Raw genomic sequence first — 23,495 nt, 5'->3', positions numbered from 1 at the left:
CAATTTCAGTTTTGTTTTTTGACATGGTTTATGTATGGATTTATACATATATAGTTGTTTGACAAAATTAGTCTGAAAACTTTTGGAGTTGTGTTGGTGTGAAGTGTTTCCCATAAAAGTGTCCTGTTTCAATATTTTTGGATGTCAACATTAAAGCATTTAACTTTTTCATACTAGGAAAAGTATATTTTACTAAAGAGAAAACATTCCAAGTTTTCGTTTGAGTGTTTGTAGTAGTTTCAGTAATTTTTGCAAATTTTAAATATTGATAGAAAACAAGCATGTGCATTGTTAGATCTTGAAGACTTGATTGCATATTCAAAATCCATCATCCAATAATATCTATATATTTTATTGGCCTTTTTTTTTTTCTTTTTTTTTTTAGTTGTTAGGGTGGCAGGTTATACTCGGTTCTGTACTTATACTATTAAAGGGACACGCCCTAGTTACGGCGTTGTTTTTCGCTATTAAACCCATTTTTTCACAAATAAAATTGCACTTTACTTACATTTTATTATTTAGAATACACATTTCCATTCACCTGAAGTGCTTTTTGGTAATCCTAGTAATCCTGATGTTTGTAAAACCACAACATGCATTTTTTGTATTTCTTAAAAATCCACGTGCACTCGAGAAAAAACTGTTACGCAAGCGAGGTCCAATCTATTTTTTTAGAGGGAATCTTCCTGTGTAAACATCAGACGTTGGAATACCACGTGACCGTTATCATTTTGGTTCGGTTTGTTTTCTCGTGCACGGTTCGCGCAATCAACATCCGATTTGTTGTTTGCTTGTTCATTTGTGAGATTTTTCTTCACAGTTCGTGAACATTTTCAGTAACAATAAAGTTCAGACAAGTAAGTATATCAATACAAAACGTTAAAAACCCTTAAAACCAATAATTTTGCTAAGTCTCTCAATATCTGGAGAGGGGATACAACCAGGACAGAACAGTTGGAACATGTCCAGGAGAGGATAAAGGAACGCACCCCAAGTCTCTGCACACAGTGAAATTTGTCGTGACGTAGGCATTTTTGTGCTTCGAGCGACATCTACCGGTGACATCAGAATACTAACTTTCAAAATTATTTCAAGCAACTGGGACATGGGGATTTCCATGGTATTTATCGATATAAAACCTGCTTTTTCACTCCATTTGATAAAAACGTGATCTAAGTGTTACAGGTTTGTAGATTAACCAAATTATAATTTATTTTCGTTGGATGGAACTAGGGCGTGTGGCTTTAAATAAGATTATATGACAAAAACATTTTTTAATTTAAAAAGATGTCAACCAAGTTAAAACCGGTATATGTATGTTACTGTCAAACCTTGTGGCAAACTATATTCGTATGCAAATAATCAAAAACATAACTTTTTTTTTTTTTTTCTTCTTTTTTTTTTTGGATCATTTGAAAAATTATCTTTTCCATTGCAACATTTTAATGTTCTCTGACCCATTAAATCCTTAATGCAGTTATTATTGATTAGGAGAGAAAAAAGTATGGTGATAATTTCTGTCTCGGACCAGATTTATAATTTTGGTTGTGGTTACCTGGTTATTGGTCTCAAAATGAATAATGGCGAAAATAAGAAATTAATGTCATTGTTTAAGTAATTTGCACTTGATTGGAACAAATTTACTTTATTTTTTTTATTTTTTTTTGTATTGAGGTAATAATTCAAAGCCAATTTGATTAATTTTAAGGGATATAGAATGAAAGACTTTCAGACATTTTTGTGGTTGTGTGGCTTGATTTTGTTAACATTGTTATTTCTGTAAAACGGCTATCATTCTTAGTACTTGACTAGAAATTTGGTATGCTTAAAGTATATACAATTTTATAGCATAAATGGAAAGCTGTGCAGTGGTTTAGATATTAACTTCCCTAAAAGAATCTACTGTTGCTCTTTAGACATTTAAAAAAAAAAAATTCATACAAAATACAAGTCATTGCTCAACGATTGCTGTGTGAATCATGTATGTTTTGCCGATTTCTCAGTGATGTCTTAGGTTGTATAAAGTACACGTGTTTGTGTGGAATTAAGTTACATCTGTTGCACAGACTGAAAGTTGTTTCGTGGTATGTCCATATTTGGTTATGGGATATGGTTGTATTTGTGTGTTTGCAATAATGGCATTTAGAAAGAAAAAAAAATTACTCCGTTGAAAATTGTAATGGTTAAGCAAACCATTACAATTTTCAACTGAGTAAGATTTAAAAAATTTTTGGTGCTAAACTAATGTAGTCATTACAAATGTCCTTCCGAATATTGTTAAAGATGCTATAGTGTGCTAAAATTAAGGTAAAGTAAGAGCGACAAAAACATAGTTAATTTTATTAATTGATTAAATTTTGTAATTCTGTTACAGGATGGGTGTGTATATATGACAAGAAATAAAGATTGTTTTCTTCTGTGGAAATCGTACAAGCATATTGAAAAGATTTAAAGTTTATGAACTTAATACTGGAATAACAAATTTAGTTTGATGTGGATGTTGTTCAGTGAACAGCTATATAGTTTGTATGTTGAAATCATATGGCATGTTAGCATAATGTTTGCAACAAGTTTGCAAAAACACTCCATCTTTAATAAACTTATTGATGTCATCACCTGTACTTTTTATTAGAAATACAAATGAAACAAGACATTGAGAAACTAATGTACTTAGCAGTATACTGATTTAATGTATTTTTAAAATAAATAAAAATTGAAAAGTTTTTAATACTTTAGAACTTTTGACAGCTACAAGTATATGATGAAGATACATAAAACTGCAACACTAATGTGACCAATTTATTGCTATTGGTTTAATTACTAAGAATCTCCCTTTTTTCTGTTTCAAATGTTACTCCTTTTTTTTCGATTCACCAAAAAGGGACCTTAAAATTTGTCCAGATTATAGCCTGGCATTGGTCCTTTAAATGCGTAAATAAAACATTGACCTCTGTAAGAACAGTAACCTAAAATAAAGAAATGTACCTTCTGTTAAATATCTGATGATCATAATGAATGTCACTACATTATTAATATCGGTTATCCCATGTCGAGATTGATGGTTTTGTGAAGTTGACACATTTTGTTTAAAGTACATAAAGATATTTTAAAGTAAAGTAATAACACTTGCTCAAGGCTAGTCTTTAACTTCTCACTGGATGTAAAACTGTGGCAGTTGATTTTGTTTATTGTACATGAGTACAATGTGGAAACAAATAATTGTATATATACTTTTAAATAAAATAATTATGTATATTTATCTCTTGTTTTGTTCTTTGTTCATAATGGTGGTAGATTTTTTAATGAGGGTTGGAAATCTTACTTTTATTTTAAATTCTGTATGTGTATCACTTCTGTTCTAAATCAGTTTAGAAAATATTGAGTGGTTTATCGCACATTGACAGTAATGTCAAGACTGTTTCCTTGGTCTTGTCTAGTGCAGGGATGGGACATAGCCCAGCGTTAGCTTGATGCACAGTCTCATATTAAAGGAATTATAATTTGCACTTTTTATTCATTTTAAAAATGCTTGACTTGCTAATCTTGAATCTTCCCAATGCTTGTGATTAGTAATGTGTCAGAAAATAGATTCTACTTTTTTGTTTTGAGATTATTCTATTTTGTATTGTGAATCCTCTTGAAGGAAGAGTACGATTTGGTCAATCCCATTTTTAAAAAGGGGGTATGTAGTCCAAAGAATAGATCTCTATTGGTAGGACTATTTGGCTTTTTCTCATCCCAGCCAGTGCTCCACATAACTGTCTTATTTAGTGTGTTGGTTAATATTGGGATACAGAGATCTTTTGCTGCTAATTGAAACTAGTATCCCATGAGTGACAACTGGTTTGCTTTGTAACCATGTCTACCGGCCTCGGTGGCGGCATGGTAGGCCATCGGTCTACAGGCTGGTAGGTACTAGGTTCGGATCCCAGTCGAGGCATGGGATTTTTAATCCAGATACAGACTCCAAACCCTGAGTGAGTGCTCCGCAAGGCTCAATGGGTAGGTGTAAACCACTTGCACCGACCAGTGATTCATAACTGGTTCAACAAAGGCCATGGTTTGTGCTATCCTGCCTGTGGGAAGCGCAAATAAAAGATCCCTTGCTGCTAATCGGAAGAGTAGCCCATGTAGTGGCGACAGCGGGTTTTCTCTGAAAATCTGTGTGGTCCTTAACTATATGTCTGACGCCATATAACCGTAAATAAAATGTGTTGAGTGTCGTTTAATAAAACATTTTTCTGTAACCATGTAACTAAATAAAGTGTCGAGTGTTAATGTTTGGGTTTTTCCCATCCCATCCAGTGTGCCCTAGTAGTGTCATTAAACAAATATCCAAAGTTGGTCTCCACTTCCATAACATTGTTTTCTTGTACAAAAAAAAACCCCAAAACGTGACTTTTTACTGTTTGTAACAAACATCAAAATTCTACCTGTAAATTAAATAAAAAATGTTTTTGCGTCCAGGGGTGCAGTTAATTTTTTAAAATGTGTAGGTTTACACTTGTCTGTGTATCTCTCTATCTGTCTGTCTGTCTGTCTGTCTGTCTGTCTGTCTGTCTGTCTGTCTCTCTCTCTCTCTCTCTCTCTCTCTCTCTCTCTCTCCTCTCCTCTCCTCTCCTCTCCTCTCCTCTCCTCTCCTCTCCTCTCCTCTCCATGGATACGGTTGCTGAGGTAATTAAAAGTATGAAACCGATAACATCCACAGTTTCACAACTGATAACTGCAAGTATGGACAGTAACATTGCCTTGCAGCTGTTGTTTGTCACATACCACGCATACACCCTGCAACCTAGTTCCGTTTCGATTGGCCAGCAGTGATGTAATATACAGCTGACAGCAGCGGCTGGGGCTTGTTGTTGCTTGGTTACGGACAGAGTTCCACTTTCAAGATATTACTAATGCATAATCACCCTTTGACCTTTGGGTCTTATTTTTTGATTGGCTGGTATTAAAGTCACGGCCCGCCTAGATATTTATTGATTGGTCAAAAATGACGTTATGGGAATATTATATCTATTCCTCGTTCTGACGTCACTCAACATTTACAAACAAACAAGATGGCAGAGAGTGCGGATGAAAACAGACCAAGTATGTGCGACAAAAATGAAGAAAAGGAAAATTTGATGGCATTTGAGCCTCCAAAAAAGAAAATTAAGACTTCAGATTCCTTCTGTAGATTTGGACCAGAACTAGAAGACCGCCTAAGTGGCATATTGTGTTGTGCAGTTTGTCTCGACTTGCCACGGACTTGTTATCAGGTGGGTTGGGTAAAATTTCTGATCAATGTTCTAAAACATCTTTATAAAAAAATTTAAATAGTGAAAAAAGTCGTTTGTAGAAGAATTCAAACACAATGGGCCGTCTTTATTTTTGTGTTTATCAAGCGTTAATTTAAATAGCAGAAGTAAAATGTTTAATAGGGTCACCAATGTAAATGTCAGATCAACGAAACTTCAAACCTTGGCAGCTGACCAAGCCAGGGCCCAGATGTCATCAGCTGACCAAGTATATATGCTTATTGCAATGTCTATATAATATATTGCCTAGAATTCATTGTAAATTACATGCATTTGTTAACGCACAACGCATGATGCAATATTATTTTTATTTGCAACTGGGTCGTGCAGTGTACTTTATAAATATTGTGCAGGTGGTACACTTTTGGGAAATCCTGCTCGGTTAGCTCAGATCACGTGATTAGGACGTGTCAGCCGCTGCGACCTATTTTGATTAGTTTTATATTGCAAGGCAATAAATGATAATCATTTTGCACTACCGAAGAATGACATGCTGAAACTTGTTTTCTCAAATGCTTGAGTTGTAATTATGAATTTCAAAGCAAATAAAGTTGGTTCTCATTTAATGACTTAAAATTGTTAGACACTCTTTTTAAAGGTGAAGCTAATAAATAAAAAAAATGACTGTTTTGAAGTTAACTCGACCATAGCATGATAGCTCGAGTCACCTCCAGCTGTCCCTTTATTGATATTGATGTCAATAAGGGGAGGGCTGGACGTGACTGGAGATAACTCAACCACAACGCCACAGCTTCACAAGGACTTGCATATAAAAATAAAATAGTACAATACAGGCAGCGTTTGCATTTCTTTTCTTTTCTTTTTCTTCTTTTTTTAAATTTTAAAAGTTTTTTTATTATTATTATTCTTCAAAGCTGACAGATACATTGAAAAAAAAGAAGAAAAAAAAAAAGAAAGAAATTATAGCATTTTAATTAGAGGTGCATGTGTGTGCAAGGGGGTTTTCAGGGGTTGAAACTTCCCTGCTCTAGAATTTGTTTTGTTTTAGTACATCTTCAGGGAGAGTATGACTCAAACACACACACACACACACACACACACACACACACACACACACATAACCCTGGTAAAATGCCAGCACATGCACCTGAGAGTAGATTTACCTTTGTGTGACACCCAATAGCCAATATATGTTTGTGCTGGAGTGTCGTTAAACATTCATTCTGAGAGTAGAATCATATTTAAAAGCAACAATGTTTACTCTGATATTGACAAAATGTATTTTGTTATACTTGCAGTGTACAAATGGACATTTAATGTGTGCCGGTTGCTTCAATCATCTTCTAGCCGATGCTAGACTGAAAGATGAAATGGCAACATGTCCAAACTGTCGCTGTGAGATCTCCAAGAGCCTGTGCACCCGCAACCTCGCTGTCGAGAAAGCTGCGTCGGAGCTGCCCACGGACTGTCAATTCTGCGGCCAGAAGCTTCCACGCAACATGGTCAGCGGGCACGAGAGAGAACTGTGTCAGGAGAGGTAAGAGGCGAATCCCAAGCTGGGATAGCCTGACTAATTAAGCTAGACAAAACTAATCAACTCTTTTTCCGTCCACAGGTTATCATTTTTTAACGGCAAGTAACTGCATGTGTTTTGGGGCAAACACATACAGTTCCTTGTGACTTGCGCTAGGTATTCTTGACATGTTTAATGAGAAACACGTTCCTTTCTTTCTATCGTTTCTACATAGGAATGGAGTATAGCGTGATGCTGTCTTAGGGAGAAGAATCGGCGCCTAGTATGGGAGTTCTATAACAGTTGATATGGTGGCAACTGTTGAATGAATAGGCGGCAAGTATTTTCTGTATTTCTCATGCTTAAAAGGCATGCAGAGGTCATATGTGTATGTTGTGGTCAAAACATTATTTAAATGTTTTTTTGTTTTTTTTTCCGTACAGTATTACATGTGTGCCTATACGGTGTAATTGTTAAAAAGTTTTAATTTTTTTTTTTTAAATCTTTTTTACGGAGCTTCTTGAAGAAAAAAAACGAAAAATCAAACCAATTTTTTATAACTTGTTTAAAATGTTTCCATTAAATTTTTTTGAAGAGTTCCGTAAATTTGAATTAAAATATATTTGGATAATTTTCTGTTTTGGGTGTAGATAAGAAATTCTCTAATGGAGAATACCGGTAGTTGTTTTTATAAGGACAGAGACAGACTACGACCCTTGCTGTACAGTGCTATGTGTTAAAAGGCAATGTCAGCATGAATTTAGTCTGTCTTTCCATTAAGTAGTTGAAACATTAATGCCAACCAGAGCTCTTTGCACACCTAAAACTTTGCACCTAGTTTTAGTTAGAAAATGTTTTATTAAAATTTCTCATTCACGAATGGTGTAATCATTTGGCTTAAGGGCTCAGATAGTTTGCCCTTAACAGTATTTTAATTAAGACTACATCAATGTACAATTCTATTATCCTTGGCAAACTACTGTTTTGGATCAATAGATTATAGAATTTTTAAGAAAGTGCTATTACCACTGCCTTTGATTGTGTACATTTCAATTGAATTTAAAAAATATATATTTGCAATAAAATTAAAGTAATTTTCATTCATACATTTCAAAGGCAATAGTTTATTTTGGTTTGACGCTAAAATTGTTCTCCATTTATTTTAGTAAACTAATCCATGACTATAAATGTTTTTATTTTTGAGGTTAATATTTTTTCTTTTTTGAAGTTGCTTTTGTAAGTTTTCTTTTATAAATTTCTGCATTTCAACATTTCAAAACATAGCTTTACAGACAATGCTTTACAGAATATGCCGAGAGGTCACAGGTTAACTGGCGCGAGCTGTCTATTGTGAACTGTGAGTATCGCGGACATGTCGACAACACACACACACACATACACAAAATTTGCAGGCATTTCTTCTGACAGACACCACACCTCCTCCTCCCACAACAGACAGACATCACAGAATGCTTTAACAAAGTTGGAGATGGCGTGCTTATTATCTCCGTTTTCCTGCAGGCCAACCACGTGCAAGTACTCACGGATTGGCTGCCCGTGGCGTGGCCCCTTCCACGAGGTGGCCGCACACGAATCGAACTGCATCCACCCGCAGAAGGCCGGACTGGATATTATTGAGACACTGCGTGAGTTGGATGAGAAGAAACTCGAAGAACAACAGATCTACAGCACTGTGTATTCACTGCTGTCGTTTGAAAAGATCACATTTAACGGTAATTTTTTTATTGGCCTGTGTATTTACTGCTGTCTTTTGAAAAGATCATGTTTAATGGTAATTTTTATTGGCCCGTGTGTTCACTGCTGTCTTTTGAAAAGATCATGTTTAATGGTAATTTTTATTGGCCCGTGTGTTCACTGCTGTCTTGAAAATATCATGTTTAATAGTAATTTTTATTGGCTCGTGTATTCATTGCTGTTGTTTGAAAAGATCATATTTAATGGTAATTTTTATTGGTCAGATATTTTTTTAATGTAGTGTTCATGCTAAAAGGACGTTTTTGTGTTGGCCAGTTTGTTTCAGAAAATGACTGTGATGTCAGCAAATCATAAATATTGTAAATGGCAGATTTTAACTAATATTAAGTCCTCTAAATTGCAGTAAGTTGTTTTGCCTATATTACTTTCATATTTGGTATACACTTGTCTTCTTAAATTGATAGTCAAATGATACACTACTTTCTTATTTGACATAGTTCTTTAGTTATAATGATGTTTTTTTATACATTACATCCAAAATGTTGCAAAATATTTGTAAACAAACAGTCCTTAACTTTATTATAGCCATTCAAAACCTTGGTATCAACTTTTAAAATACTGCACATCTATAGCATGGAAGGATTTGAAGACTAAAAAAGAAAAGTTTCACTGAAATTGGCTTAATTTCAGTATTACGTTTCACATCTGTGTTTCGCCCCTGCATTTCAGATCTCCAGCTAAAGCCCTACCGGACGGACGATTTCATCACCAAGCTGTTTTATGAGACCAGTCGATTCTCGGCGTTCAACTACCAGTGGGTGATCAAAGCTCGCGTCAACAGCGACATGAAGAACCCAGCGCACACCATCAGTCGCAGTCTGTCGTACCAGCTGGTCCTCAAGAGCCGAATCAGTGCGCCAATCCGCTTGCATTTTCTCGCCTTGAAGGGTCCATATGGAGAGATGAAAGTAAAGCCAGCCATATTTGAGCACGAGTTCACTACCGACAGCACAGAGTCGGAGCTTAAAGATCTTCCCATTGTGGATTCACTCGAGTGTAATAAGCTACTGGCTACCAAGACCATAAATTTCCGCATTATATTATTCCAAGTTGTATAAATACTGAATTGGTCAATTCTGTAATGGCATTCACACGCACCTTTTTGTTTTTCATTGGGGTTTTTTAATTTTTTAAATTCAGTATTCACATTGCATCAATGTTGTATATTTTTTATGATTAGCTTCACAGTTTAAATTATTTTTGTCAGCATAATGCATTTATTTAGGTCTTAGTTTTTTGTTTTTGGGGGTTTTTTTTATTATTATAGTTTCTACTGTATCCTCTAAAATTAGTTGAAAAACGAAATGATGATAAAAAAAATGTAAAACATATTTCTTAAAAAAATATAATAAAAATAACATTTGAGAAATAACTGTACTTTCTCTTCATAATATAGAGGGGAAAAAAACGCCCCAAAAAAACTCTAAATTGTAACTTGTAGATTTATTTTTGTATTTAAACATTTTTGTATATATAGCACAAAAAAAATTAAACCCGTAGCTATATTAATTAAAAATGACAACAACAAAAAAAAAGGTAAAAAAGAATAACATACATGCCTAACTTGAAGGATTCTTCCTCGGCATGCATATGAATAAACAAAGTATAAAAGTTTTTAGAGAGTGGATTGTCTCACGTCTGCACTAGTCTTTTATTTTAAATATTATTTTAAAGGTAGCTGTGAAGTCTACACAGATTTTGTGTTTTTTAATCGAGAGTAAAATTCCTATTAATTATGTTTTAATTTTGAAGAATTTTCATTTTAATCAGACTTTTATTATTAGTCTCAGTTTAGCTGTTCATTTTCAGTATTTTAAATACTGATCCTGTCTTTTTAACATTGATAATTTTAATACCAAAACTGTTATTTTTGCAATTCCTATTTTTTTTTTTTTTTTCTATCTCACACATTAATCATGTTGAATACATTATAGCTAATACTAATTATGATATGTAATAGGTCAGGGTATGTTTACACAACATAAAAGTGATATTACATTAGTCTGGGTGTTGTAACAATGTTGTGGAATGGAGTTTTAGTGTATACTCTACATATGAGCTGTACATGTAAGGATTATTACATATTACAGATATACATATGTTTCTCATCCTGTGGGTGAGTAAGAGGATATTTTGTTGAAGGATGTACAATATTCAAGTTATGGTGCTGGAATAGAAGACATTTTTGCCATTTGTGTATGCGGTTTTCTTGGAATACCATAGTATATTGAATAGTTAAAATAAAAAGCCTTTATAATCTGCATTTTTATCCACTGTATGTACCAGCTTCTATCTTTAATTATGTGTTGATGTACATAAAATTGTAAAACTGATGTCTATAGAGATGCATTTCAAGCAGATTTAAAAGGTTAAATTTTGTTGGCTCAGTCTGTTCAAACGTTTTGACCTTTACATGAACCACTGTCCTGTAGCCAGATGTCATTGTTTTTGACAAGTGTTTCTTAAAAGTAAAATAAGTGTTAATGTATATAATGCAATCTATTTTTATTGAACATATTGGTAATAAAATTATTCACAAACCCTCGTAGAAATAACTAATAGTTTAATAAAAAAAATATTGTATCTCTTTCAAAATTTGTTACATTTATTTTCAAGTCAAACCTACATGAAAGAATGATCTTGTATTCGATGCTAGATAAAGATAAATACTGATATTGATGTAGTTGAATTTTCATTACATATTTGTATATAAGAGCTCAAGGTTAAGCTGTGATCTTTAATGTCGTCTTTTTGTAATAATAGTTTACAAACTGTTCTTCTGTAGTTAGTTTTTGAACATTTTTGTCTAATGTTTAATATTTTATTCACTTGTTGGGCATGGTATGGCAGTAGGTGGTAAACCGGCTAGTTGTCTAGAATTTTAGATTTTACAGTTAAGTGGGTTGGACTGGATTAGCTGTGAAATGTTTTTAATATAACGGAAATTTAAATATGATGGAATATGAAATGTTAAAGTCTGTAGGTTATTTTAATAGTTCTGGGTTTAAAAAATAATGATAATAACATATAGCATCCAATATGACTTATATCGAAACCTGTAGCCTGTAGTTGTTCAGAATACAACTTAACCACAATTCTCATTGAAATATGCTGTTATCTGAATTACTAATATATTTTCTTTTCGGATATTTATGAACATTTGGATAATGGACGCCTCGATGTAACTAGTTGGTATAACTCACCACTGCTGTGTGCATGCGGTTTTATGCAGAGTAATGTCATTTGTGTAAAGAAAGTCTGTAGATGAAAGATATTATTTTGATGGAGAATACATAGTAATGTATTGGTTTTCTTTAGTAGATTTTTTAAATTAGAAGAATCTTCTTATCTTTTCTTTCTTTTGAATTTGTAACATTCATTGCTGTATCTTGTTGTACATTGTTGAATATACTGATGTGTAATTTAATGAATAGGAAGATAACCGGTTATTGTAGGTGTCATGTTTTGAACCACAAGTTTTTATCAAGCATATTTTTTGGATATTTTATCAAGCATATTTTTTATGTTATTGTTAAGGATTTTTTTTTTTTTTTTTTTTGTCTTAATATTTATTGAAACAGTCACTGTTTGATTTTATATTAAGACCATTTTTAATGTAATCTAGTCTTATATCCCAGTTTTCAAGAAAATTCGACACTACACAGAAATTCAAAGATAGTCATTCATTATATTTAGTTTTCATAATGTATTAAAATTAGTTTTTCCCCAACTGTTAGGTACACTGTTACCTTTAATTGTTCAAGTAGTTAAAAGCATTACAATTTTCAGGTGTAAATATTCTGACCATTTTAATTTTTGGTCAGGTAGTTTCTTTTGGTGTAAAAACCGAAAGTAGTTCTTACAATGTAAGGGTGTACATAAATAAGATATGCTGTCTTGACTGTTCATTGTTCATCTCTTACCATCTCTTACTCTGATATAATCTGTAATTACAGCACTCCGTTTAGTTAAGTTACTACCATTCACTGTAAACATGTACAAATAATACAAGAATTACTGGCATTTTTATTCAGTTGTATATTTATTTATTTATTTACTTATTTATAAAAAAAATTGCAGGCCTTGCTATATTTTTATATGATTACAGAACATGTAAATTCAACCCATATAATAGTACTCTTTCTTCTGGACAATATTTGCCACTATGGCAGATTTTAATTACCTGTAGTTCAAGCATCAGCTTGCAAAAAGTATGTCAGAGTGACCTTCATTTTAATAACTTATTACCTGTTACTTAAATATGAGTTAGCTTTCAGGTGGAGCTAGTTAAAGTCTAATATCTTTTCAAAAGGTATGTGCTTAGTAGAGCAGTGTGATCTACTTTACCCATCGTCAGTCAAGTTTGGGGCTTTAGGGTGAAGCACATCTTACTAAAATCATTTGAACCTCTGATGTGTCAATTTTGAAGACTAATGCTTTTTTTTTTTTTTAATTTGCCTAATGATTGTCTGTGTTAAGATTCAACATTACAGCTGTTAATAAGCCAAATTATTGTTAAACCTATAACTGGTAGGTTGATGGTTGTTTTAACACAGACACCCAACCCCCCCCCCCCCCCCCCAAAAAATAATAATAAAAAAAAAAAAAAAACCAACAAACAAAAACACAACAGTGGCTTAAAATTAAAATAGTTAATATGATTTTCATTGTTAATAATATGTTAGTAAAAGGTAATAATGCTTTAATGGTATTATGTTTTGTAATAAGTACACAGAGATGTTCTTTGCCAAGAGGTGTACAAAACTAAATCCAGCACTAGGCCAGTGTTGTTGGGTAGGGTTGGGGTTTTTTGGTGGGGAGGGGTTTAAATAAGTAGGTATTTGTCTGCAAATAGTAGCACACATACACATTGCTTGCAATGGGATGTACAAGTCTGTTGTTAAAGAACAGAAAGCAGTTATTATGTACTTTATAAAAAAAAAGTGTGTAATAATTTTTTTTTAAAGTTTATGCCATCACATTTTGCAGAATTAAACAGCATTGTTTATGATGTGTTTCACATTTTTGGTTAACATAATTCAGTTTTACAGCACTGAATACAATGTGATGTACATTTTGTTATCACATTTTGCAGTTATACAGCATTATATGGAATACGATATACATGTTAAATAGAAAGATCAATCACCAATTTTTATAGGGTTGGGTTTTTTGGGGGGTTTTCTTTATTCTTGGCAGGATTTCTAATAACTAGAAATGTGCAATTTGTGGTATATCCATTTATAGGTTAGAGTATTTCTTTCGGCATTACTTGTTTTCTCTAGAAATAGGCTACCTTCAGGCTTCATAAACTACCAGTGGCACATATTTATAAACCAATAAAACAATTTTTGAAACAAGGTTTTGACTACTGTAAAAAAAATTACTGTACATTTTTTTATTATTTACAAATTACTAATTATGTCAAAATAGTATTCTTTTCAAAGTAATTTTTACAGATTAAAAATGAAAGCATCAACAAATGTGGCGTAAGAAGTTATTATGTAAATCAGATGTTTTGTTCAAGCTAGGATGTCTTTTAAATATTCAGTTGAGTTATTTTTATTGAATTTTTAAATAACGCAATGGATTTCAAACCGTTCCGATATTCAATAGTATGTCTGCACCTGTATGATCTTAAATTTTACCAGTTACCGTTTAACAAGTAGATACTATAGATTTAAAGCATACATTAAAAATATATACACATGACATCAGAGGAATTGGAATTACGGTTATTTCTGGGGGGTTTTTAACAATAAAAGATATATTTTCAGTATTAGAAGCCAAAATGTCGAGTCCAGTGATGTTAAGGTCAATTTGAAAAAAAGTGCACTGTCTGGATTATTGAAGCTTGACTGGTGCCCTGTCAGTCATTACACTTCAGTGAAAATGTCTCCCAACACTCACTCAGGAATGCAGTCTTCAGCTGTACTGTATTAGTATTTGTACATAGTAATTTATGTTTTATAACTTCATACATGCACGTAGTAATATAATATAATATAATCCCTTTATTACCGATCTTCAACACTAACTTTTCTCAGTCTGAAATAAAACCCTTCTTCTTTGATTTTGGGTTTACATTTTTATGACCTTTATTTTTTTACAGAGGGATCATGTGATAATTAGTTCTAAGATAATTGTAAAGTGTGTAATTTTTAGGATTTGTAAAATCTGCTATGTTCAGGGTTTGTAAAATATTTTGCAGGATTTGTAAAATCTGTAACACGAACTGTAAAATCTGTAATGTTCAGGATTTGTAAAATGTGTTACAGGATTTGTAAAATCTCTAACAAGAACTGTAAAATCTCTAACAAGAACTGTAAAATCTGCAACAGGAACTGTAAAATCTGCAAAGGAACTGTGAAATCTGCAACAAGAACTATAAAATGTGCAACAGTAAAGGATCTTCGTTAACTCACAGTTTTGTCTTTTCATTAGTCAGGATCAGCTGGGCTATTTATTTACTGCTCTCGGTAATAAATAATTAAATGCTTACATGACTTTTATTATTATTATTAAACATGCATCTATGGGAAATAACAGGCAGTAACTTCATTGAGTTAAAGTTAATATTAGGCATTGGAGTTTTTGTGCTTGGGCACGTTTTTTTCCAGTGTGGGACATTCTGTTTATAAGAAAGAGCATATACAATTTTAAAAAAACTGCTAATGCTATAAATCAGGAAATGTTAGCGAGCATAAAATGTTTTGAGGACATACAAGACTAATATTTCAGGAGGCTAAATTTAAAGAGATGAACAATAGACCGCTCCAACAAACTTACGAGATTGTTTTGTCAGTGATTAATTGAACACACAACAATGATAACATTGCTATTGATTAAACCAAAAGGATAGCAAATAACAATTGTTACTTAGCATGCACATTACTGCAATTTTCTTCATAACATCAAAATAGATCATCAGCTGCGTAACGTCAAAATATATCAAAAGTATTATTTCACCGGATGCTACAACTGATAATGCCGACATCAGCAAAGTTTTGTGTCACTATTAGGTCACACCAGTAGGGCTCAACCGTGGCGGTAGATCAGGTTGTTTCCACTACCAATTTCTCACTTGGACTACCAGTTGTCTAACCCGAGTAGTCTGCCGGGCTACCAAATATTTTGGCATGTCCAGTCACTCCACAATCAACAAGACGTTTAATTCATCGGTGTCTGAAATTCCACCTTTCACATGCGTGCTCTCTGCTGCCAGGAGACCAGGTGACCACAGACAGACAACAGGTGGCATTCCTTAGTCGATGGCCTATGTTCCCAGCGAGCATATAGGCATAAGAAGAAGAATGCCACTTATTTGGATTCTGCTAAAAATTTAACATTGCTAGCCTAATATTTTATAATTTACAGTAAATGAAGAAAATGTGTTACTTAACAATGCTCTCAACACATTTTAATTATGGTTATATAGCGTCGGATATATGGTTATGGACCATTACAGTAAATGGAATTTAAAAAAATGGGGGGAAGTTTTTTGCCTTGGGGTTGCCATATGTTGAAGAAAAGGAATGTATGTTTACGGACTCGTCAGGTATACAGTATTATACCACTTCATTTGAGACAAGTTTTAGTGCAAATTGAAATCCTTCTCATTCCAACCTGTGTCCCACAACTGAAATATCAAAGGTTGCAGTATATGAAGTCCTCGCAGTGCAATGCTAAAAGACTTGTAAAGAGGATGCTTTGTTGTCTAGCAGAGCCTACAAAAGCTTTGTGAATTAGGCCTCTGATGTGCATATAAATTTAAAAATAGCCCTTGCTGCCAGTGGACAAATGTAGCAGGTTTCCTCCGAAGACTGCCTATCATAATTACCAAACTTCTGACATCCAATAGCTGATAAACTTATAATTTAAATTCTGGCTATAACCAGCAATTTGGGTCTCCATGAGCACTCCGGCAATGGCCAGTTTCTAAATGCAATACAATGGCATGATTTGGCATCCATGTTTAGCGCTGGGATTAAGATGCATAATGCTATTTTACTTTATTCCTTAGTCTCATTATCATCTAGTGTAAATGTCGGGTACTCCGGTCCAGGTCGAGTTTGGCCCTCGAGTACCCAAATCAAAAATGTTGGACCAGCAATATAGGAAACCAGTAAAACAGAGTAAAAACCATCTAGTCATCCACCTACATGTAGATCTAGTTGATTTTATCAATGAGGTCTAGTTAATGTTATTGTCTGTACAGGGGCGGGATGTAGCCCAGTGGTAAAGCACTCGCTTGATGTGTGGTCAGTCTTGAATCGATCCCCATCAGTGGACCCTTTAGGCTATTTCTCATTCCAGCCAGTGGACCATGACAAATATCAAAGGCTGTGATATGTGCTATCCTGTTTGAGGGATGATACATATGAAAGATCCCTTGCTACTAACGAAAAACATTGTGGGTTTTCTCTCTAAGACTATATATATATGTCAAAATTACCAAATGTTTGACATCCAATAGCTGATGATTCATAAATCAATGTGCTCTAGTGATGTCTTTAAACAAAACAAACTTTGTTTAATGTTTAAAGGTAGTGTTTTCAGGGGTCCCTTAATCAAGATGGAATCAAATTCCAGCTTGTTACAGTATGTCCATTAATCCAGCATTAAAATAGGACTAAACATCTGTATTGTAATGAAATAATATACAACGTGGGGCAGGGCGTAGCCCAGTGGTAAAGCACCCACATGATGCATGGTCGGTCTGGGATCAATCCCCGTCGGGGGGCCCATTGGGCTATTTCTCGTCACAGCCAGTGCACCACGACTGGTATATCAAAGGCTGTGGTATGTGTTATCCTGTCTGTGGGATAAAAGATCCCTTGCTACTAATGAAAAAATGTAACAGGCTTCCTCTCTATGACTGTGTCAAAATGACCGTATGTTTGACATCTAATCCGATGATTAATAAATCAATGTGATCTAGTGGTGTCGTTAAACAAAACAAACATTCTTTTTTTATATACACCGTAACATACAATTTACAAGTACAATAAGATGTTTAAGGTATAACTTTTATTATGTCAATATTTAAACATAAGCATAACCATAAAAAGGAAATATATATTCATATTAAACATCAGATGTATACATGTACATATATTGATATATATCCAAAAATGGCATATAATTAAACCACATATAATCAAACCTGTGTTAAGCAGCCACCATAGTGAATACCAAAAGTGTCCTTTTAAAACAGGTGGATGCTTAATACAGGTCAGTTTAAGAAAAATTAAAATACGACTTCACATTTCTAATGAAATAACATTATACATCGTACATACAAACTACAAGTACAACATGTATAAGATATAACCATACAAAGGAAATATATTCATATTAAACATCAGATATACACATATATTGATATATGCAAGAATGGCATATAATTAAACCATATATAGTCAAATTGTATTAAGCAGCCATAAAAGGGAGTATAAAAATCGGCCATTGAAGACAGGTGGCTGTTTAATACAGGTCAGTTTACAGTACATTGTAATTTGTATATATATTAGATTTAGGAGAATAAAAATGGTGCCTATTAACACAGGTGGATGCTTCATACAGGTCAGATTATATAGGTGGCCACTAGAGAAGATGGAATATCTTTCCAAAAGATATTTTGTATTTGAGCAAACTGGGTTTTTTTTTTCAATCTAATTAAAATTAGCTCCACTGGTTAATTACTATTACCTGTGGATCTAACAGCACCCCGTTGAAGCTCATGTCCAGTTGACCTTTCATTCGACCAATTAAAACCTTACTTGCAAAATCATGCCAGTGATTTGAAAAGAATTTCAAAACATTCGGGATTATGCTGAGTGCATACGAAATGATTTGGGTGAATTACGAAGTATGCCGGAAACTAATTTCAATATAAAATTTTATATAAAATTTGTTTCAAAGACTAAAAAAAAACCTCTGTGATGGTATAGCCATAAAATCTGTTTATACTAGTATACAATCCAGAGTTTATTATTGCACTTTTCCCCGTTTTTTTTAATGTTGAAATAGACCAACAAGTTCACCTATTGCATAAATATTCTCGCGCAATATTTTTAGAATTTGTATGCTCCTGAATAACGCTATAAAAGGTGATTTGCCAAAGTGTAATTGGTTGATATTTAAATTGTTATTTATAGATGAAATGTCACCTGGACATGGGAGACCACACAATGCTGTTAGATCTACTGAAAGACCAGTAGAGCTAATTTTTATCAGACTGGGGGGTTTTTGACAATATATTTTGGATTAAATTCATACCACTGTATTTTAAGCTTATTAATATCACTTAATATCAATATCTACTTGGAATACGTACAAAAAAATCTGTATACATAGAAATAACTTTTATATTGAAGCAATTTTTTGATGCCATAATAAATGCTTTAACATCTGGAATATATTTACAAGTATATATTTACATTGCACATCAGGAATAATGTGTATATATAACTATAAGTATTACATAAAGTACAAAGCCAAACCAAATTTCTATTTTAAAAATATTTTGGAATTGCATGCACTTCTCAAACATTAAGGAATGTGTGTTATGGATCACAAATTAATTATTTCAGTTAGTCGTTACTTAATATTAATTTACAGTTTTCCATAAACCAAGGGTGGAATTTAGTTCAGTGGTTAAAGCACTTGCTTCATGCACAGTCGGTCTAGAATTGATCCAGTCAGTGGACCCATTAGGTTATTTCTCGTCCCAACCACAACTGGTATATCAAAGGCTGTGATATGTGCAATCCTACCTGTGGGATGGTTAATATAAAAGATCCCTTGCTACTAATGAAAAAAATTAGTCGGTTTTCTCTCTAAGACAATATATAAAAATTATCAAATATTTGACACCCAATAGTGGATGATTAATAAATCGATGTGCTCTAGTGGTGTCATTACACAAAACAGACTTTAACTTTTTCATAAATAAAATCATATTTATTTTGGTTCAACAGTGAGTAAATTATGCAAAACTGAATCTCATATACAAAATGTACTGTGAATGCTACCCAAACTGACATCAGTGAAATCCAGATTTCTGTGAAAACCTGTCTTGTTTAACGACACTACTAGAGCACATTGATTTATTCATCATTGGCTATTGGGTGTCATACATTAAAACTTTTCTGACATAAGACTTAGAGGACACCATCAACATTTTTCCATTAGCACCAAGGGATCTTTTAAATGCACTTTCCCCACATACAGGACATCACATACCACAGCCTTTGATATACCAGTGATGGGGAACAGGTTGGGACTGTCAAAGAATGGGTCCATGAAGGGGTATAATCCTGTGACCAAAGCACCCCAGGCGAGCACTCTATCGACTGAACCAAATCTGCCCTTTTTGAAAAACCAGCACAATCTCAGTCCTGTCCAGTGACAATAGCTTGGGTGAAATCTGCCTAAAAGGACATTCTGTACAAACCGATCCTGGAAATATTTTGATCAGTATACAATTCATTATGCACGTTTCAGAGATTGCAACACACAATTCTAAACATTAACTACTGCTAATCCTAGTTCAATCAATTAACTACTATTAGTACTACATGTATAGCTAAAGAAAATTTTGAAAAAAAAACATTTCCCATGGTCTATTCTGTAAGTCCCCTTGAATCTGGCTTAAACAAAAGTTCACTGTTCTCATACCTTAGTTCTAATAAAAACAAAAAGACTAAGACAACATTCATTATTGCTCAGCCTACAGTACCTGACTCAACAATAAAATCAACTGGCCATCCATAGTTGTTGTTTTATTAAAGTAAGTAATTACCCCCAACTGAAAACACCACTATGAGATCAGTGTAGTGGTAATCACCAAGCAACTCCTAGGACCCTCTTTGGCATATACCAACTCCTTTTACACTTGATTCTTGCCACACTAGCAATGCAAGCAATCAGTCTGTGGGAAATTGTATATAAAAGATTGCTTCCTGCTAATGGAACAAAGAGTACTGGTGAGGTACATGATTTAGTTATGGTACATTGTATGCAACACATTGATAACGAAAATATGACCTGGCAAGGATTTCCTTTAATGTGCAGTAATGCGTAAAAAGTAGGGCATGGTGACCTAGTTATGGTACATGAAACATCGCCATCCTAAGGATGTACTTGCATGCAAGGTTTGATGATCCTATATGAATTGATAAGAAAGATATGCTCCGCAAATAAAAAGTTGACGGATGGTCAACACCATACCATAATTTGACAAAAACAGGCATAAAAAATATATTGAATGTATTCTAGTGGTGTCATTAAACAAAAGAAACTTTAACTTTTGTTACCATGAGAACAGTTTTAGAACCTGTACAAGGCCTTGAAAAACAACAAATTAGCAGCAACTAAGACATAATGAAAAGCATCCAATCTTGGAATGTTGTATCTACCAATGTGGATATTGCCATCAAGTCCGGTAATCGGGGCAGCAACGACATACAACGCCGCCGCTACAAACCCGTAAACATTGGCAGAATAGAAGCAGGACAGAAGAATGGTCAACATGGCGAAACCACTGACGGCTTGCTTGCTCAGTTTCTGCATGTTGGTATCCATGGCGCCATTCATCAGGATCAGTCCCATGGAGGCCATGAAGTTGAAGTTCATCATGTATGGCAAGACGTATTTACAGAACGCCACGGCGATCAGCGGCATACCTGCAACTGCCGCAAACCATGACGAGTAGTCGTGCCACCTCACGACAGTGTTGCTGGGACGATCAGATGCAAATCTCAAAACACCGACTGTGGCAGCTACAGCTTGTATTGCAAATCCCAGGCCTGCGTAGATACTTGGTATCATCAGGTACAAGACCAGTCGATAGCAGGTTAATGCTAGGACACCATCAGATATGGCAGTAGTGAGTTGTCTGCCCATCGTTAATCCTTCAGATCTTTATCTAAAAATATATCATAATTGATCACTGGTATTTATCACACAAAAATATATTGTAATTTATATTGAAAATAATTACATTTACATGCATAACATATTTCATTTGCCCCAGTAACAATTTAATCATTTGAAGAATAGGCTACATACTTTAAGAATCTAGCTGATCTGTTGGTCCCTTTCAGCATATCATTGAAAAAAAAAAAAAGTTTTATTTAACAATGCACTCAACATATTGTATTTACGGTTATATGGCATCAGACATGATATGGTTAAGGACTACACAGATATTGTGAGGAAGGAAATCCTTTTATTTAACGACGCCCTCAACATATTTTATTTACGATTATATGGTGTCAGACATATGGTTTATGACCACATAGATATTGAGATTGGCAACAAGGGTTCTTTTATATGCATCATCCCACAGGCAGGGTAGTACATACCACGGCCTTTGACATGTACCAGTCATGGTGCACTGGCTGGAACGAGAAATAGCCCAAAAAACGGGGATCGATCCCAGAATTACTGTGCATGAGCAAGCCGCTTACCACTGGGCTACATCCCGCCCCTTCAGCAGATCAGTGCAAACAAAAACAAAAAAGTTAAAACTTCCACCAAAATCATCTTTACACCGGACATAATATTATTGGGGAATGGGGTGAACTGACAAATAGTCGGCAAAAGTTCCCCAGCGTAAAATAAAACCACTGACCTATAACCGGGTGGGGTTTTTTTCGATTTCACTGTGTCACTGTCGCTGTAGTTGTCGAACTTGGAACTGGTTCCCAGTACGTAGCTTTGTCAGTTTGTGTGTACATCGAAACAAATTACAGGAAACTGGTTTAGTCAAGTACGAAACCGGTTTCATATATAGATATAGGTTCCAGTGTACCAAGTCAATTCCTATTGCCAATAATGTTAACGTTTACCAATAACACTGATAAAAGTATCGTATCAACACACCCAAGCCATACCAGCATCGGTGTTGTAGTGGTTAATCCACCGGACTTAAGACTGGTAAGTAATGGGTTCGCATCCCAGTATCGTCTCCCACCCAGAACGAGCTTAACATCTAAATGTGTAGATGTAAAGCCACTTCACCGACTTAGCTCTCACTAACCACAAACAACTAACCACTGATAGCTGAAGTGTGTACCCAGGACAGCATACTTGAACCTTAATTCAGATCTGTCAACCTGTGACAATTTTTAGGCGTGAGAAAATTAGAAATCAGGGTCCAGGGACTGCAGGCTCTTGGTAGGGTTCAGGGCGAAGTTTTTTGTTGTTGTTTGTTTAAGTCCAAAATGTAAATCAAAAAAAAAAAATAAAAAAAAAAAAATCGAGCGAGTGCAAGTTTTACTAATTAATACGGTTAATGTTAAAGCATACAAGTCGGTTATCGGTAGCACCCGCGAGTGATTGTTGGTACTGAACCGAGGATAGGTTCAATATGCTGTATTATCATTAATAGGTAACGAATTCAGAGACCTGCATAATGAGCATATAATTCCATTCAGCTCTAAAATATAAACCACGATTATAAAATATTTTTATTTTTAGAAAAAGTGTGAGATTATAGTTACGTTGTGTGAGAGCGTGATGTTTATTACAAATGCGTGAGGATCACGCCAAATGCGTGAGAGTTGACAGGTATGTTAATTGTATATAAGCATAAAAACAAGGATAAACTACCAAACCGACCTCGGTGGTGTCGTGGTTAAGCCATTTGACATAAGGCTAGTAGGTACAGGGTTCGCAGCCCGGTACCGGCTCCCACCCAGAGTGAGTTTTAACGACTCATTGGGTAGGTGTAAGACCACTACACCCTCTTCTCTCTCATTAACCACTAACAACTAACCCACTGTCCTAGGCAGACAACCCAGATAGCTGAAGCGTGTGGCTAGGACAGTGTGCTTGAACCTAGCACGAAATAAAATAAAATAATAAACAACCAAACCCAGGCCATTCCTAGGCTAGAGTGGCTAGACGTTTACGTTTGTTTCGCCTGTGCACATTGC

General features: G+C 34.4%; 2 protein-coding genes across 2 annotated transcripts; one reads left to right on the top strand and one right to left on the bottom strand.

Annotated features, from left to right (window-relative positions):
• The first annotated feature begins 5,050 nt into the window (after positions 1-5,050).
• On the top strand, positions 5,051-15,049 carry LOC121388964 (cysteine and histidine-rich protein 1-like). Its single transcript, XM_041520517.1, has 4 exons — positions 5,051-5,261; positions 6,560-6,798; positions 8,296-8,507; positions 9,220-15,049. The coding sequence occupies exons 1-4, from the start codon at positions 5,061-5,063 to the stop codon at positions 9,606-9,608; spliced, it is 1,041 nt and encodes a 346-aa protein (XP_041376451.1). The 5' UTR covers positions 5,051-5,060; the 3' UTR covers positions 9,609-15,049.
• Positions 15,050-19,399: 4,350 nt separating this feature from the next.
• On the bottom strand, positions 19,400-22,305 carry LOC121388350. Its single transcript, XM_041519647.1, has 2 exons — positions 22,190-22,305; positions 19,400-21,481 (listed from the first exon to the last, which is right to left on the bottom strand). Exon 2 carries the CDS (start codon positions 21,457-21,459, stop codon positions 20,884-20,886), a length of 576 nt encoding a protein of 191 aa, XP_041375581.1. The 5' UTR covers positions 21,460-21,481; positions 22,190-22,305; the 3' UTR covers positions 19,400-20,883.
• Between the last annotated feature and the right edge of the window lie 1,190 nt (positions 22,306-23,495).

This window comes from Gigantopelta aegis, chromosome 14 (assembly GCF_016097555.1).
Source record: "Gigantopelta aegis isolate Gae_Host chromosome 14, Gae_host_genome, whole genome shotgun sequence".
Taxonomy (NCBI): Eukaryota; Metazoa; Mollusca; class Gastropoda; order Neomphalida; family Peltospiridae; genus Gigantopelta; species Gigantopelta aegis.
The sequence above is the reverse complement of the archived record's forward strand: the minus strand, read 5'-3'. Positions and strand labels throughout refer to the sequence as shown.